Genomic DNA, 18,175 nt, shown 5'->3' on the forward strand with positions numbered 1-18,175 from the left:
GTGCTATTGCATAACAATTGAACAAATTCGAAATGCTACATGCTTATAAGAATCTGCCGAATCCATACTTGAGAAAAAAATTCCGCTAATTGCTACCTCATTCCAATTGGGAAAATATAGCGCTATTGTAAATGAATATGTTTGTTCAGAATTGTTTGACAGCGGTAGTATTCTTGCCCCAGGATTAAGTTCTCTTTATTTGTTCACTTCAGGATCTGAAGTTATATGTTAGTTGTTTCCATGTCTGCAATGACCACCATGGGCATGGGGATATTAGAGAACAGTTGCTGCAAGCTGAGAAGGCAATGGTGTTATTGCACTCTAGTCTAGATTATACGTGTGTAGTTGTGGATTATTGTTTTTCTTAGATAAAAACTTACCCAGCATATACACAATCGACAGGTTCCTTGACGCTGCAATTACGAGGAGATCTAGGCACGCGAGGTATGGACACCAATGCATTTCATCTGCTCATCTCATTGATAAAGTCTGTTTTCCCAAGTAGCTTAATTGTACTCATTTTTTTCTAATATGCAATCTTCTTCTAATATGTGAGATGCATAATAGTGTCCCACGCAACAGCTGCTGGCAGGCTGTGGCGCCGAATTTACCGCGCCTCAACCGTGGTGGTGGTCCTATCTCGGTTTTGGCTACAATTCTCAGGTGATTCCTCTAGTTGATGCCCAGTGCCCAGCCATTAAGTCATTGAATTATTTATATGTGGAGCTTTTCTGGTACTGGTTTGTGCCGTTGGTGATGTTGTGTGCACTTATATACTGTTTATATTGTTTACTTTGATCTGTAATTTCCCGAAAAGGGCAAAGGCGGTGGAATTTTCCTGGAGATCAACATAATTTTCTTTATAACAATAACAAAGCACGCGCCTAGAAATTTTGGAATGACATTCAGATCAGCCAGCAAGTGATTTACCTTCACATAATATATTCACAAGACAGAACAAAATAACTGATGCACAACATCAAAGTTTTCCACAATCAATCAATCCTCGCTAGTTACTACTACCTCCGATTCAAGGAATAAGGCGCCCTCTTTTAAGTCTCTTGATTTTGGGGAAACAATTGTTGTGTGCACCATCTTTATTATTATGCAATTGTAGTTCGTCATGCATGGTGGTGATTTTGTTTCGCTGCTTGTTCTTTCCTCTTTGCAACATTTGAAAGACGTTTCCAATGCCAAGTTGCTTGTGTATCACTTTGTATATGACATCTTTTTTTTTTGTTTTGTCCATTTTCCAATATGTATATAAGTATATGTGATGTGCATGGTGCTGGATATATCCTAGTCAGTAGCTGAATCCAGCTTATTTGTTTTGTGCAGTGCATTTGTGTATTACATTAACACAGCAGTGTCATTTGTTTGAGCAATCATATATATTAGTTGGTGTGCTATTTGTGAAGGTGCTCTAATATAGCGAAAAGTGATGAACAAGATTGGTACTGTGTTAAGCAAGCATCTAGGTCACATGATGCAGTCTACATGTGGAATAATGTCTTTCTACTCAATCCAAACAGTTTGTGATCTCGAGGAGTAATGTTTATTCTCCTTCTGCCAGTTGCAACTTGAAGTAGTAATGGATTGCTTGATATATTGTTTATGTTGATATATTTAGTCACGGTAGTGCTTTCTGATTTTGATGCGCAATTTTCTGTTAACTAGCAAGAAGAGATTCGTATCCTGAAGATTCTCGGGTGTTGCCATTTTACGTTTGAATTTTGTTTTGCCAAACAAAGATTCAATGATAGAAGCCATTACGTTACTTGTAGTCTGCCACAAGTATTAACTTGGTAATTGTTGCTAGGTTCGAATTTGGTGTTGTTGCTCAGCGAAGCAAAGCTAGACTATGTGGTTTGTGTGATTGAGAGCATATCTTATTTTGGCAAAGTGGTTCTTATCTTGACCTCTACTAATTCTGGTTATATGATAGATGAGAAAAGAGTGTGCTGTACTAACCCTGAATTCTTTATCTTCAAGGGCAAGGAGGATGACTAAATGACAGACAAGATGAAACCAGTAGGTGAAGTGCTTAAGCTGGAGTACCCATGGACAACTGAGACATGTATGAGTTCTTAAGCTGAAGCGCTTTTGGGTCAGATCGATGAGTTCACTTGAGCTGCTCTCCCCCGATCAATTGAGCTGGTGCAGACGAGCTGTCTTGCTTGTTTATATACACGTCATGGGTGATCTTGCCCTCGGACGTTTTCAGCCCTGCATTATTAGTTTTTCTTGAGTTGGGTTCGTTTGATTCCTCGCATCACTCCTGTACTGTACATTTGTTCCCTTTTCTATAATGCAAAGGTACAGCTCCTGTTGTTCACCGTCAAAAAAAAGTCTTGCCCTTGAACGCGCAGGGAAAATAAAGGTCGTGGGCTCAGCCGTGGTGCCACACATCCGTTTGGTTGCTAGTTTTGCGGGATCACGCTCGAGCCTGGATAGACCGTACGTGCTTCCGTTCAGCTTTGGTGTCGACGAGTTTGGCGAATGTGCTCATGGTAGATCTGATAGGATGATTTTTCGGTGTGCACTTTGGTAGAGTGAGTAGCTCGGGTGCCTGGAAGTGTTTGACGATTAGGTTTTTGGAGCGTTGGTCTTTTGAGCGATTTTCTATATAGTCAGTGGATTTAGTAGCTGATAACATTCAAAAAAGTTTTTGTTTTTGGAAAATCTAATATTTGTAACATAATGTTTTGAAAGAACACTCTCCCTCTGATCCAAACTAATCGACTCAACTTTGTATAGATCCAGTAGAGTAAATTAATATAAATCAGGCGACCCTCCAAAAAGAAAATCCAAGTCAACTTGGAATTCGTCCAAAAAACGTGGATATATTTTGGTGGAATTTGTCCAAATTAGTGTTGGGCCGAATCCAGGGTGCGTGTGTCTCTGCTTCGTAGGCAGCAGCGCAAGCGAGGCCCATGGGCAGCCCGGCCGCACCCAGCTCTCCTGCTGGTTAACTCCAACCGAGCTGGCCCATATACAGCCAGCTAATAGCGTGCCTGGGTTTCGGACTCCTCGTACCTTGCACAAGCCCGAGAAGGCGGATAGGCGACGGCTTGTCGGCTGGCGTGGCGGGCAGCTGGCGATAGTGGATCCAGCCTGTGTGTCTTAATTAAGTAGGCGCCATGTGCGAGTTTTGGTCTGTCTCTCCCGCGGATCAATTTCCGTTTCGTCGCGACTGATCGGTCGAGGCGTCGGATTAATTAAGCGTTTATTAACTGTCTGCGCGTACGTGTTTCTTCCGCGCACGCACGCTAGACTCGGTAGATTATCGTACGAAGAAAAGGAAGTGAGGCAACAGGTGTGCCAATTGCTTCTGTCGGACTCGGGAGCTCGTTCCCTTACCTGAGCAAGCACCGAGTCGGACTGGGAGAGCACCACGGTGACGTACGACGTCTATAAGAACACCACCACGCGCGACCTACAGGTTCTCTCCCCAAAACCATCCTCAAGCAAGCAAGCAAGCAGCGGACACATTAGAGAAGCAGAAGCGCTCAGCGTTTTAGCCAACATGGGGTGCAACATGAGTCGTCTCGCCAAGGCGCCCATCTCTGTGGTCCGAATAATCCTTCCCTCAATTTTTCCCAGAATCGCAGAGAACAAATCCAGAGCGGAGACGGAAGGAAAGGGGGCGTCCTCAATGGCCATCTCGGCCGTGCTCGACAACGACGACCTTCTCTACGAGATCCTCCTCCGCCTCGCCTTCCCCACAAGCCTTGTCCGCGCCTCTATCGTCTGCAAGCGCTGGCTCGCCCTCGCCTCCGCGCCCGCCTTCCTCCGCCGCTTCCGCGACCTCCACCCGCCCAGCCTCCTTGGCTTCTACGTCGAAACCGAGGGCACCTACCCCCCAAAGTTCGTGCCGTTACCTCAGCCTCCCGAGCTCGCCACCGTCATCTCCCGTGCTAGCTTCGATTTGGACTCCTTGAGCAGAAACAAGTTCGACGTGGAATACTGCAATGGCCTGCTCATCCTCCACACCGTACACACGACAAGGGTGCGCTGTTCCCTGTACCCTGCGAGGTACACGGCTGTCCTCCCAACCTTCCGGGACACGAGCATCCATGATGACAGTTTAACGTATCACGAGCGTGAAATCCTCGCCAAAGCCGGCGGTGGCGCAGGCGATGGCCTGTCCTACTTCTGCTTGGCAATGGGTTATAAAGAGCAGCACACAGTTATGGACGTGTATGTGCTACAGGACGGTGTATGGGCCATCCACTCTTCCGCTGTAACTCAAGTCCCAAAAATTGAACTGCAACTGCCTCGTACTTTGCTTGGTGACACTAAGATCTATAATTCGGCCTCTGTGAACGACAGGGTTAAGTTGGTCGTGCTAGATCTTGTGTCCTCATCATTGTCACTTTTGGACTTGCCAGAAGAGATGTTGCCGTTAAGCTTCGAGCTCTCGCTTACAGATGATTCTCATCTTCATCTGATCCATGTAAAGGGATCTCAGCTTCACATCTGGCTCCACCAGATGGATGGCAATGGCCTATCCAGCTGGTTCCTCGAGGGTACCATTTGCTTGCATGAGATATGTGCTAATTCCATGCTACCAAATTGCATCTTGAAGGATGCTAACGTGGAGGCGGTTGGGGGAAATTCTCGGTTTGTTTTCATGGAGGCGGATGATGTCCTATACCTGTTTGATATTAAGAACAAGGCGGCAAAGAAGGTTTACGAGATTACGCCAGAGGCTAAATCTTTGGATTGTGTCATTCCTATTATGATGGTTTGGCCTCCTAAAGTCCCTGTCATGATGGAAAGATGCGATCCAAAATAATAACCCTGTAAGGTTTGCCCTTACATGCTTGCTTTTGTATGTACTGATACTTCTGCATGACCAATGCAGCTCTTATATGTATGCCAATTTCGGCTGGGTAATACATTTTAGCTCCATCGATTCCAGATTGTTATTTGCCATTTCAGATTTTACGCTCTATATTCTAGGTTGTGTGCAAATAGGGAAATCCGGAAGCCTACACAGCTCACCCTCAAAACCGATATTATTAGCCGCAGCATCAGATAATCAAATTTGCACAAAACCGATAAACTATATAATAACCCATTAAATCTGTAGTGGCAAGTGGCAACCAAGAATTAAGGACTTAGGCCAGCAACTAGCTGGGTAGCACTGATAAATATTTGCAGTAGCAAACAACTTCCAGTTATATTAGAAGTTCAAACTACACAAAAGTTTGTATACATTCACAGCATACTCTTCACCACTAGTTATAGTTATAACTATAAAGACGTTGCTATCACAGTTAGAACTGAAGAGTAGTTCATCAGTGAGAAGACGTAACATACAAATGCACTAATATTATTTCATTTGCGTATATCATGGCGCATGGTGCAGATCCATCATTCAGCAGAGCTTTAACAACTTGCAATAATCCTTCAGCATAAATAGTTGTTATAAAGACCACCACACCATATCATCATGCACGTACAAGGACACAAAAAATCCACAGTACTGAATATCAGATCAACACTTCTTTTTTCAAGAACATATAGATCAGTACTTGGAATTGATAAGCACTGCAAGCGTCATTAAACAACCAAAGATATGACCACATAAACCGTTAATCTGGAACTGAGAATTATAATAAAAATATCAACTAAAACCAACACACCAGATTCAGAACTTCAGTACCATAGGTACATCTAGTACAATGCAGAAATCATCACATACGTAAGAGCTGCATTTTGGGCTAGCTTGCAGAAGCATCAATGCATACTGAAGCAAGAATGTAAAGTCTAACAGATACATAAGACAATATGCTAGTACTGATGCCATCGTCCAACCATGTGTCTGGTAGTCTTGACCATTCTGAGCTTTGTACTATGGCAGCCCGAAATATGCATCTTCTGCTAACTCAAGGCAATTGATATTCTTCTGTTTCAGTTACCTGATAAAATATAAGGGAAATTAGCTTATAATTTAATAGCTCCAAGAGACAAGATAAATATTTTGTAGTAGCAACTAACTTTCAGTGATATTTGTCAGAACTCTGGAGTACCAGAATTTTCCATAAGCATCAAAGAAAGATTCCTAATTGCTTTGTCTTAAGTTGAAGTTTTGGTATTCCCACCAAGCAAAAACGGAGAAAACTGAACGTGTGCAACAAACTGTTGAAAATATGTATATCCTTCTATGTAAATTATGTAAATATACCAGTGCACAAATCTAAGGCAATGTTTAGCATTGTACAGTATAAGAAGGACAAACAGTGTTGTGCTTCAAGGAAACTACCTAACTCTGAAGAATCAAGAATCTAAAGGTTGAGATATTCATGTTCTATATAGAGGTGTTAGAACGCAGGCAATATAGGAGCTAAGAAACTATCGGATACGGATTGGAAACTAAATTTCCTAGAATCTAAATTAATCTTGATACAAGTATTAGTTAGCCCAGAACACAATGTAGGAAACAGTAAACACATTCCAACACTGAAAGATTTTCCTGGTGTGCTGATTTAAACAGAATTTTATGATCTAAATAATCGTATGCACATGGTAAAAATCATAAAGAAGATAAATTTACTGTAATGCACACTTGAAACTAGACAGATCAACAAGAGTCGTCACACCTTGCAGGGTCATTCTTTTGGAGCACATCCACCCTTCATCACAGGAAATTTAGGAGGCCAAACCATCGTAAAGGGAGTGACACCAATCCATACTTTATCCTCTTGTGTTAACTCATAAACCTTCTTTGCCACCTTGTGTTTAATATCAAATTGGTAGAGCGCACCATTCATCCCCAAGTAAACAATCTCAGAATTGACCCCAACCGCAGCTATCTTAAAAATATGGTCATCCACATCCTCAAACATGCAAGTTGGAATCATATGATTAGCACATATGTCGCGCAAAGAAATGGTATCCACAAGGGACCAGTTGGAGACACCAATGCCATCTCTCTTGTAGAGCCAGATGCGAAGCTGAAAGCCTTTTACATGTGTCAGATAAATCCCGGAACCATCTCTGAGCGACAGCCGAGCATACCGAAGGTCGTCGACCCCTTCTGGGAAGTTAACTAGGGACATAGATGACGACACAAGATCTAGCAAGACTAACTTATAATGGTCGTTCACAACGATCGCATTGTATATCTTGCCGTCACCAAGCAAACTAGGCAGCATCAGCTGAATTTCTGGGATTTCGCTTACAATCGAAGAGTAGATTCCCCAGAGCCCATCTCGTAACGCATACACATCTATGGTAGTCTGATGTTGTGTAGCAACTGTTGCCAAATAGAAGTAGGACGCGGCGTTGCTGCCATCGTCGTCGTCGTGAAGAACCTCACGGCGACCGTCGTAGTCGTCCAAGGGGCTGTCATGGACGCTGGTGTCCGGGACTTGTGGGAGGATGGCGGTGTCCCTCGCAGGGTACAGGGGGCTGCGTACCCTTGTGCGTCTAGGGCGCTCCGGGTCCCTGCGGACGGTGAGAAGGAGGAGCCCATTGCAGCAACGCACGGAGAGCTCCTGACTGTCGTCCACGGTGGGCAAATCGAAGCTACCTTGGGAGACGACGGCGGCGAGCTCAGGGGGCTGAGGCAACGGCACGAACCGGTGGTGGTAGGTGCCCATGGTGATGATGTAGAACCCTAGGTGGCGGGGCGGGTGGAGGCGCCGGAAGCGGCGGAGGAAGGCGGGCGCGCGCGCGTGGCTGAGCCAGCGCTTGCACGCGAGGGCGGCGCGGACTAGGGTAGTGGGGAAGGCGAGGCGGACGAGGATCTCGACGAGGAGATTGCCGTCCTCGAGCACTGCTGAGACGGACGCGGCGGCGGCTGCCGCCATTGGCGGCGCCCCATTGCCTTCCATTTCGTTCCTTGGTATATTTTTTTCGGGGGATTTTTCTGCACTTTGCGTGTCTAGCCTTTTCTAGGGATTGAGATGGTTCACCGCTCCAAAGTCTAAACTGAGAGGAACATACTCCTCGTGGTTGTTTCTCTCCTTGTGTTGGTGCGAGCTCGATAGTCACGGCTCCGACAGATGTTGACGTTGCAGTTTTGTTTGGTGGTGTGCTTACGCCTCCTCCCGTCGAGGAAGTGAGGCCCGGCTCACACGAGTTCTCGGATGTGGCTTCTTCACCATGTCAGGCACATTGCCTCTGAGAAGTGTGGTGATGTTGACGTTGCAGTCTCTTCCTCGGCTGAGTCCGGCAGACAGGTGGCTCATATTGATGCTATGGTTGCTAAGTCGGGGTTGATGCCAATGGTGCCCGGAGCTATCGTTGCCAGAGAGGTTTTCGAGGTTCTCGCCACCTTGGCCATTGCCTTCCTGGGATCCGCGTTGGTTGACGGGTGCCTCCCATTGCCATGGCATGTCTTCTTCGTTGCGGTGGAGTGTCGTGTTCAGTGTTTGTTGGGGTCGCATTGTGGTCTATGTGGGTGTGTTGTTTGTGCGGGTTTGGCCTGCTTGTTGTAGGTTTTTGCCCGGCTTTCTCCTAAAACCCGGGCACCCACTTCTTAATTAATGGATGAGGCAAAGCTTTTGCCTCCGTTTCAAAAAAAATAAAATTATTTTACTTTCTCTAAAAAAAACATTTGGGGTAAAGAAACACGAAAGTCGAGTTTTTTTTTGATAATTTTTCTTTCTCTCAAGTATTGTCAATGTTTCCCAAATTTTCCTTGGTCAATTTGTAGGTTAGTCCAACTATCAAACTATTCTCTCTTCTCCAAACCTCCTCCTCGAAATAGGCTTAATTTCACCCCACTTTATAAATAAAGCTACCACACCATACAAGAGAGAAAGATGTTGAGACAACAACAAAAGCATGCCCAACTAAAAAAGTAAATAAAAAGGAAGCTAATGACAGTAAATTACAAAAAAACTACCACAATTTGGACTAGGGCAACATGTCAGTACTTGTATTGCCAAGTTCTGCAAAAAACTACCAAATCTAGGACATGGAGTCACAAATCGTACTAATGGTCGCTTGATAGCGTGTTGAGAGTGGTTCTGACATATGAGGCCCATTTATCAGTGCCGAGTTGGAAGTACACGTGGACATGGAGCTGAGGTGGAGGTAGGGTCCACATGTCAGCCGCTCCATCTTTTTCCCTTTCATCTTTCATTTCTCCCTTTTCGTCCTTTCTTTCTCCTCTCCGTCGCCGCAGCTCCTTCCCCGATGACCTCAGCTAGTCCTCTGTCTCCGCATTATCTTGCCTTCACACTCACCAACACTCTAATAAAAAAAAAGATCTTACGCAAGACAAAGACCCTGCGCAAATAGCTTACGCCATTAAACACATGAGACACCCTTGTGGGCCTCGCAGCTAGATTTATTTGTTTTCGTATGTGGAGTTGAGTTTTGAATTTGTATTTGTATTTGTAATAATCTGGTGTCATGGTTGATGTACATGGCATATGTCTACATTTTCATGTAATTTTTGTTGTGCATTTTGTGCTACGTACCCAGCAGGTCAGCAGCTCCATGTCATCATTATTTCCACAATCCTGCCCAGCTAGAAGATCCACGTCAGCACTCTCTCCACGTCACCGTGCCCAGTCAGCAACCAGGGTTAACCCTCTCGCCCGCCCCCGAACCGATCCGCTCGTCCCCGCCGCCCTCTTGACCTAGCCAGTCGCCGTCGCCGTCGCCGTCGCCGACGAGCCGGCCGACCAGTGACCCCGCTGCCGAGCCCACGAACCAGCGTCCCCGCCTCCTCCCGCCGGTCCCCATCTCTGCCTCCCGCCGGTGCCCCACCTCCTCTCCCGGGGCTTGCTCCCGCGGGATCCGAGCGAGGCTAGGGTTTACGGGAGCGAGGAGGAGGGCGGGATGAGCATCGTTCCCAAGGAGACGATCGAGGTGATCGCGCAGAGCGTCGGCATCCCCACCCTCCCCGCCGATGTCTCCGCCGCCCTCGCCCCCGACGTCGAGTACCGCCTCCGGGAGATCATGCAGGTCCGCCATTGCCCCCCTTGCTGCTGTCTTATTCTCGAATCACCCCTGCAATCCTTACCTCGATTAACCTATTATTGGTCCTATGGAGTTTCGATCTGGATGCAATGTACAATTAGAGGAGATCAGCTTATAGCCCAAGCCTGTGATTGAAGAGTATTGAAACTGGTATAATCAATCCATCAAATCTGAAGGGGATTGAGAGTTAGAACCCATACCGACTGTCAATTAAGTAGATCACTTATTTCAGTAGATGAAAGGTTTAGAGCAACTTCTTTCAGTAGATAAAAGGGTTAGAGCACTTCTTTCGGTCGATGAAAGGTTTAGAGCACTTCTTTCAGTAGATGAAAGGTTGCCACGGTATGAGAAGCCGACAGCAAACGAAGTTTCAGTGTCTATAACTAGCTCTCTCTAGTAAGCAACTATGATGAATGTGTTGAGGCATCTAAAATACATACACAAATCTGAATATTCCATCTCAATTCAGAGCCATGAAGTAATCTCTATCCATGGGCATGAAACCCTCTCAATAAAAACTGGGTATGTATCACCGCTAATTATGTGAACCTTAATTTACACACAGCTTTACACGGTTAGCTTAGACATGGGAGATACATTGGATTGCATTATGGTCAAACAGTCTACCTGCTTAAATCATGTTTGCACTAAATCCGCTAAGCAAAGTAAAAAGTAGCTGGAAAGCAGCAATTCCCTAACCTAAATCCGTTGGTTTAGCATGGGTGGAGATAGGAAAGATGTTGGAAGAGCAGCTTAGGCAGGAGGACGATTGGGGATTAGGTAACTGCAGGATATAACGGTTGGAGGTAAGCTAGCTGCACTGTGCCACTGCAATCCAATGGTCCTTAATGAAAGCCGATAAAACTAAGAACTGTGAGGGTATATTTCACGACGTGGTTGAGTGAGGACGGTGGACCAAATTGCAGTAGGGGGGGAACTAGCTGTTTAATATTGGATTACGCAGTTCGCCTCCTGTCTACAAACGCTAATTTCATCACTCAAGAAGTTTCCATGGATTCCTGAAAATATATGATATTCCTGCTCTATCTTTAATTGTAGCTCACATGTTCAAGATCTATCATTGCTCCTTGGTATTATGTTATATTAATTTAAGTGTGTTGTGCATTGTTCCAGGAGGCCATCAAGTGTATGCGGCATGCAAAGAGGACAGTTCTGACTGCAGACGATGTTGACAGTGCTCTCAGCCTCAGGAATGTTGAGGTGCCTTTCCTTCCAACAATAAAAAAATAGGATGATGAATGCAGAGTTGGTAGATAACTAGACATAGTATGCCTTCAAAATTGACTTGGGTAGTTAAATCATTTTGGTACATTTTCCCTTGATTTAGTTCAGGAAGCAAGTTAACAAGTTTTCAAGCAGTCTAGCTGATGCCATGTGCTTTATTGCTTTGGATTTTCACTCAGCCTGTATACGGATTTGCTTCTGGTGACCCCTTGCGGTTTAAAAGAGCTGTGGGCCATAAGGATCTCTTCTATATCGATGACAGGGAGGTCGACTTCAAAGAGGTAAGGACATTATTGATAAATGAATCAGATAAATTTACACTTACTTTATTTTGGTAATGAATTGGAGATATGTCTGCCGCATGCAGATTATTGAAGCTCCTCTACCGAAAGCTCCTCTCGACACAGCAGTTGTAGCACACTGGCTAGCAATTGAGGGCGTCCAGCCTGCAATTCCAGAGAATCCTCCTATCGATGGTTAGCTCCTATATTAATCACAATGTCTTTTTCTCACTTCTAACATCTCCACAAGTTCTGCTCATATTTCTGTCTGCCAAGGAATATATTCATTCTTTTCAACTTTTTGGCGAGAGGATGAGAGCTGGATCAGCTATGAAGCGGAAAAGTCCACTTTACACACCTATCTATTGCCAACCCTGTTCTGAAGGCAAGCGAGCCTTTTTATACATGACGGGCCGTCAAGTTGATCCTAGCCGCGGTCAAAGCCATCAAATCAACAAATAATAATCTACCCAGACTCATAAAAATGCAAGGGCATGCACGCCAGCCTGTATCTTTCTTCCTCCAATTCCGCTTCTTTTCGTCTCCATTCCTCCACTCACGTGCATTGTTCTGGAGATTGGAGTGGTACCAGAGCTTGTCGTCCAGAAGTGGCACCAGAGTTTGGCACCCGGAAGTGGCGCTAGCAAGGAGGGCGAGTGGCTGGTGCTGCGGTGTCGAGATTCCTGCTGAGCTGGTTAAATAGCACTTTTCTGCTTCTGGCATCGGTTGAGGAGGAGGCTGGGGAGCTCAAGGTGTATCTAGCCGCCATGTCAGTTGAAAACCTTAATGGAATTGTCTACGGGGGTTTTGACATTGAGAATGTCTTGTAGTTCATTTTAGAATTCAGGGGGTGAGTTAGATGTCGGAACTAGTTGGGAGGGGGGGAGGGGAAGGGAATTTGCTTTTCCCCTATGGCATGTATGAAAAGTCCTTAGGTCCATCGTTTGTTTATAGCCGATCTTCTTTTTACTTGTATCGGTTTGAGATTTTCGTTTTCTTTGACAACCATTGTTTTGCCTCAGCAATTTCAGCACCAGCGGAAAATAAAAGGACTGAGCATGTGAAGGATGATGGACTACCAGTTGACATAAAGCTTCCTGTTAAGCATATATTATCTAGAGAACTCCAGGTATTATGATTATGATATGTACATACCTATATCTATTAATTTAGATCTTTACGAGATATTTACGTTCTTTCCTTATTTATTTATTTTGCAGATGTACTTCGATAAAATAGCGGAGCTTACTATGAGCAGATCAAGCACCCCAGTTTTTAGAGAAGCATTAGTGAGCTTGTCAAAAGACTCAGGCCTTCATCCGCTGGTCCCTTACTTTTCGTACTTCATTGCAGATGAGGTCGTGATCTTACTTTCATAGCAGTGTGGCTGGACTGGCGTTATGTTAAACTGCCCATCTGTATAAATTTCAGGTTACCAGGAGTTTGGCTGACCTTCCTGTTCTATTTGCTCTCATGCGTGTTGTCCAAAGCCTTCTCCGCAATCCACACATTCATATTGAACCATATGTAAGTGGCTGGCCATCAAGTTTTGATACTTTTGCATGCCATTTGTTTCGCTAAAGCATTGCATAATTGTGCTTTCAGCATATTCCTTCTAAAAGTAATCCTTGTTTTCATTGCCAGTTGCATCAGTTAATGCCATCAATGATCACGTGCATCGTTGCGAAAAGGCTAGGGCACAGGCTTTCTGACAACCATTGGGAGCTTAGAGACTTCTCTGCGAATTTGGTTGCTTCAGTATGTCGGAAGTGAGTGTATAATGAGCTTTTCAGGATTTAAGTATAGCAATATTCAATTTCTATTCCAGATTCAGATGTGATTATTTAGAATCTATGCAACTTCTGTAAGCTCTTTACTCCGTATCCCAGACTTTAATCTATAGGTCCACTCATACGAATTCAATATAGTTCCTTCTATGAAATTGTGTACGCTTTATAAAGTGTGCTATAGTATATTTTTTCCTGTACCAAGTTAAGGAGGAGCGCCAACTTCAGGGTAAGTCACTAGAGGTCTGACCTCCAATTCCTTATTATTCTTCCGTTAGATTTTTTATTTCTTATTCGTCATTCTACCTTAGGTTTGTGTTGTCTTGAACACGGCATGACCATTGTCAATTTCATACTTAAATGGTAAAAGTCGAACCACTTATTAGATTATTCTGCTTCATAGGACTGCAGTTTTTGTCTTTACGAACATTCACTAAATCAACTGCTATATTGTTCATATACTTCTGTAGGCCATTTGCAGGAAAAAGTTATACTTGGTTTAACATTTGTGCATTTGCTGTTGCTCTTAATTTACTCGAAATGATTTTGTGTAGATATGGCCACGCATATCACAATCTCCAAATCCGGTTAACAAAGACATTGATCAATGCATTTCTTGATCCCCACAAAGCATTGACACAGCATTATGGTGCTGTTCAAGGGATATCTGCATTGGGGACTAGTGCGGTAGGTCCTGTTCAATCTCCAGTTAGGTTAAACTTTAGAGGAATACTGAAATATTCGCTGACAGTTTTTGTTGATTACCAGGTTAGACTTCTGCTTTTGCCCAACCTTCAGCCGTACATGCAACTTTTGGATCCGGAATTGCAACTTGAGAAACAGACGAATGAAATGAAAAGAAAGGAAGCATGGCGGGTTTACGGTGCCCTGCTGGTTAGTTTCACAGTATAGAGCACATTTTAGAAACTTGGTTTGATTTAATTTTTTGCACTGATCCATATTTACTTAGGCAAAAGCATTAACAGAAAACCATAGATCTCCCCTATCTTACTCCAAACAGAATATAACAAATGGGACCCACATGTGAATTGGTGTGCCTTATATGGTACTGAATATGGTTTGTGCTAGGCGGATGGAGAAGTTGAGAAGCTGTAGGCCCACCAGTCAATTGGCATGTGTAACCCTGTTGTCAGATCTCATTAGGTGTAGAGATTTAATGGATATATGGTTTTATGTTGTTTAAACTCAGTAAGTGTGGGCTAGTAAAGAAAAAAACCTTCCTTTGCATGCGCACTAGCACCTGGTTTTATTATTTACTTACCAAAGCATAATACATTATGGTGCACCTGCCAATGGCTATTTTGTTGCTTACTGCGAGATCCATTCTTTCAGTGTGCTGCAGGGAAATGCTTGTATGAGCGTCTCAAGTTATTTCCTGGTTTGCTCTCTGCGTCAACTCAGCCAATTTTGAGGAGTAATAAAAGAGTTGCAACTAACAACCCAAGTAAGTGCTCACTATATTTACTGTATATCGATGTATTATTACTCGGCAATTAATCCAATAAAACCTGTCCTCATGCACCTTCTCATCTTGGATGCACATAATACACAAAAGGCTGAAATCATTAAAATTAATGGCTTGTTATCGTTGTGCACATTTCAGATAAACGGAAGTCTAGTACAGATCTCTCGGCATCTCAGCCACCTCTAAAGAAGATGGCATCCGATGTGCCGATGAGCTCCATGTCTTCAGCCGCTACAATGGCAGGAAACATGCCAGGAAGCGTGGATGGTTTCTCCACGCAGCTACCCAACCCCAGCATGATGCAAGCATCTTCGTCTGGACAAATGGCGGATGGCATAGCAGCAGCAGGCCTGATCCGGAGAGACCAGGGAGGTAACCACCATGCGCAGATGGTGTCCGCGGTGCTGAGGCAGGCCTGGAAGGAGGACCAAGACGCTGGGCATCTCCTGGCATCGTTGCACGATGTGTTCGGTGAAGCCATCTTCTCGTTCATCCAGCCGCCAGAGATATCCTTCTTCCTCTAGAGAGAAATTCGTAGGCTAAGGGAGAATTGATCCATGTGAGTTGAATAGTCCCACCTGCAGCCTCAACTCCAGGATGTTGTTAAACTCCGTTTCAATTAATATAGTGTGATGAGACAAAGCTTTTACCTCTGTTTTGGAAAAAAAGAAAAAAGTATTGCCATATATTGCCGTGCACTTGCTGTACGTGGCTTGCTTGGTCACGTACGCCACAGGACTGATCAACCTGCAGGCTGCAACGTTGGTAAGCTTGGGACTCGGAAGTCAGTCGTGAAAAATAGGCGTTAAACATTTCGGACTTGCGCTGAATTTTCTTCTTCCATAAACAGTGTGTCATTTGTTATAGTAAGTTCGAACACTGATATTGCATTAAATTGTTATGTAGAATTATAAAATCATATGGATTTTCATAATGTTAGGATTTTGTTCAATAATCCCTCCGTTCCATATAAGTTGTTGCATATTTGGATGTATCTAAACACTTCATCAAAGATATAATTCCTCAGTTCCGATTTAGTTTACGTCGTGGTAAAATTGAGAAAAACTAGTACTCCCTCCATACCGGATTAATGGGCAAATAGGCACTTCGAGAAACAAATTTAACTATTAATTTGGTTAACAAAATATAAGATATATATCACAAAAATTCTATGCCACTCACTCTCTCCCGGTTCAAAAGAAACTTGTTTCATAAACATGCAACTTTCAAGATACTTCCTCTATTCTAAAATACTCTATGTTTTAGGTCTAAAATTTATTCGAAGTTAATCTATATTTTAGCATTGTAATTGACAACTATGCAGAAAACGAAGCATTGCTACTTTTTTCTATTACTCTCTCTATCTCAGTTTACTAGGTCTGCACGTGTACGTAGATCGTCAATTTGATATAAAAATTATACCATTAGAAAATATAAAACCAAAATTTCTAATGGTATATTTTTTAATATATATCTTATGTTAAGTTGTTCAAATTAATGACCTAGGGATACACATAGAACTAGTAAATTGAAACGGAGGAAGTAGATGTCATTATTTTCAATGTAGCTTGCATTGGTTGAATTAATAATAATATAAATGTAGTACTCCCTTTATACCGGTTAATGGGCAATTACGTATTTCGAGGAACAAGTTTGACTATAAATTTGATCAATAAAATATAAGATATATGCCACAAAAATTATACCATTGGATTCATATTAAAAAAATCTTTCCAATAATAGAAATCACACCGCCATATTCACATATTTTTGGGTGAATTCCATCTTTTATCCTCACTTATTTCTACCACATTTTTATGCCTCTTTAGTGAAAACTTATATAAATACTCCATCTAAGAAACTTTGAACCCATAATAGATGAATTCAATATTTTTCCCATTTTATTAGATAGGACCGGACGACCAGTATGTTAGGTCGCTACGACGCGGCAACAATGTGTAAAGCTCGACGGACGTCATCGACAATCATGTCCGGCCTTCTGTTCCCCAATTGTTCCATTATTTTGTTTTTTTATATTTTCCATCTAGGTCATCACCTCACACATTGCTCGAACAAACACATATTAGGAAAAAGATGGTGCAGAGTTTTCTTTTTAAAAAACAGGGGTAATCTGGACTTTGGGATGGCCGAACTTTGTGCTTGGAGAGTGAATAGCGCGTCCTATTCCACTTGCAAATCCTATTTGAGCCAAAAACAAAGCAAGATAAGTACATCGTAGCAAGAACATCATTTGATCGCCCAAGATAAGTCGTCGTGTGGAAAGTAGTGAGAGCGATCTGTCGATGTCGATCACAATAATGGGATCCCGCATCATGGGCAAGCAAACCCCAAAATCTCCCAGGATCACGTGAAGAAAGCTTGACACCACGGGCAGGTGGGCCCGCCTCCGAGATGTTGGCGGATAAACCAATCATCTGCCCTGCCGCGTCGAGCTCGTGTGGGGCCCATCACGGATCCCGTGTGCACAGTTTTACTCAGCTCGTGGACGTTGACGGACGGGTATGGCCGCAGAGGATCCGCCCGGGTTAACGAAATGACGGCATCCGGTTCGTCAGCCGTCGCTGCCTGGAAATGACGGTTGTGCCCCTTTGGCCGTGGCGAACCGACGCGTCCACGTCGGGATTAAGCGTCAAGATTCTCCGGCCGATCGTGACGGAATGCTTTGCACTGTTGCGCCGCTACCGAGTCGCATGCTCGTTGTGGACGGAATTACCAAAATGGGCTCACCTATCCTACTACCATGGCAAAAGTAGAGCTTTGTCCATCTCCAAAGCAAATTGCGTCCACGGAGTGCTTCTTTTGGTTCACAACAAGATTCGGAAATAGAAACGAAATAGGATATGGACATATCTGCAGAATTTTCAGTTGAGACACTCTCGAAACGGAGACCACTCGACCGGTCTCATCTCGTCTAACTAATTTTACTCCGTGTCATGCCTCCAGAGATGGTTTTGCTAGTATCTATTTTTTATTTCATTTTGGAAGACCGGTTTATGCGACACATTAGATTGTTTTATAAATTACCAGTCTAGAGTTGTACCGTGTTTCACAAAAAAAAAGAGTTTGTGTTTGCAACGATCGCAATACTCCTTTGCTAGGGTGACGATATCTGCTAGGTATATTTTCCGATGGACTCCTGCCCCTATGATCTCTGATTCCTATTGCATCGACGTATGATCGCAAAATCTCAAACGCCCACATTTTGGTGCTTCTGCATGACAGAACGAGTCAATCACCCTGACTTTTGTACACAACTTCTTCTGTTCCGACCATGCATAAGGCCTTTTTTCTTAATTTTGCGATGTCATTTCCTACGTGAGTTGATGGAAGGGACATCATAGGAAGACTCCGAGGCAAACAATGATGACGACGAGACAACTATGTATTGCCAATAGGAACTTGCCAAACAA

The 18,175-nt window shown here is 43.7% G+C and overlaps 1 protein-coding gene across 1 annotated transcript; it reads left to right on the plus strand.

The window, feature by feature from the left end:
• The first annotated feature begins 9,720 nt into the window (after positions 1-9,720).
• On the plus strand, positions 9,721-15,401 carry LOC124699548 (transcription initiation factor TFIID subunit 6-like). The gene is made up of 12 exons (XM_047231836.1): positions 9,721-9,930; positions 11,080-11,166; positions 11,370-11,471; positions 11,558-11,666; positions 12,494-12,600; positions 12,692-12,829; positions 12,903-12,998; positions 13,116-13,240; positions 13,813-13,945; positions 14,027-14,152; positions 14,612-14,723; positions 14,883-15,401. The coding sequence occupies exons 1-12, from the start codon at positions 9,805-9,807 to the stop codon at positions 15,266-15,268; spliced, it is 1,647 nt and encodes a 548-aa protein (XP_047087792.1). The 5' UTR covers positions 9,721-9,804; the 3' UTR covers positions 15,269-15,401.
• Positions 15,402-18,175: the final 2,774 nt, after the last annotated feature.

Source organism: Lolium rigidum, chromosome 1 (genome assembly GCF_022539505.1).
Source record: "Lolium rigidum isolate FL_2022 chromosome 1, APGP_CSIRO_Lrig_0.1, whole genome shotgun sequence".
NCBI lineage: Eukaryota > Viridiplantae > Streptophyta > Magnoliopsida > Poales > Poaceae > Lolium > Lolium rigidum.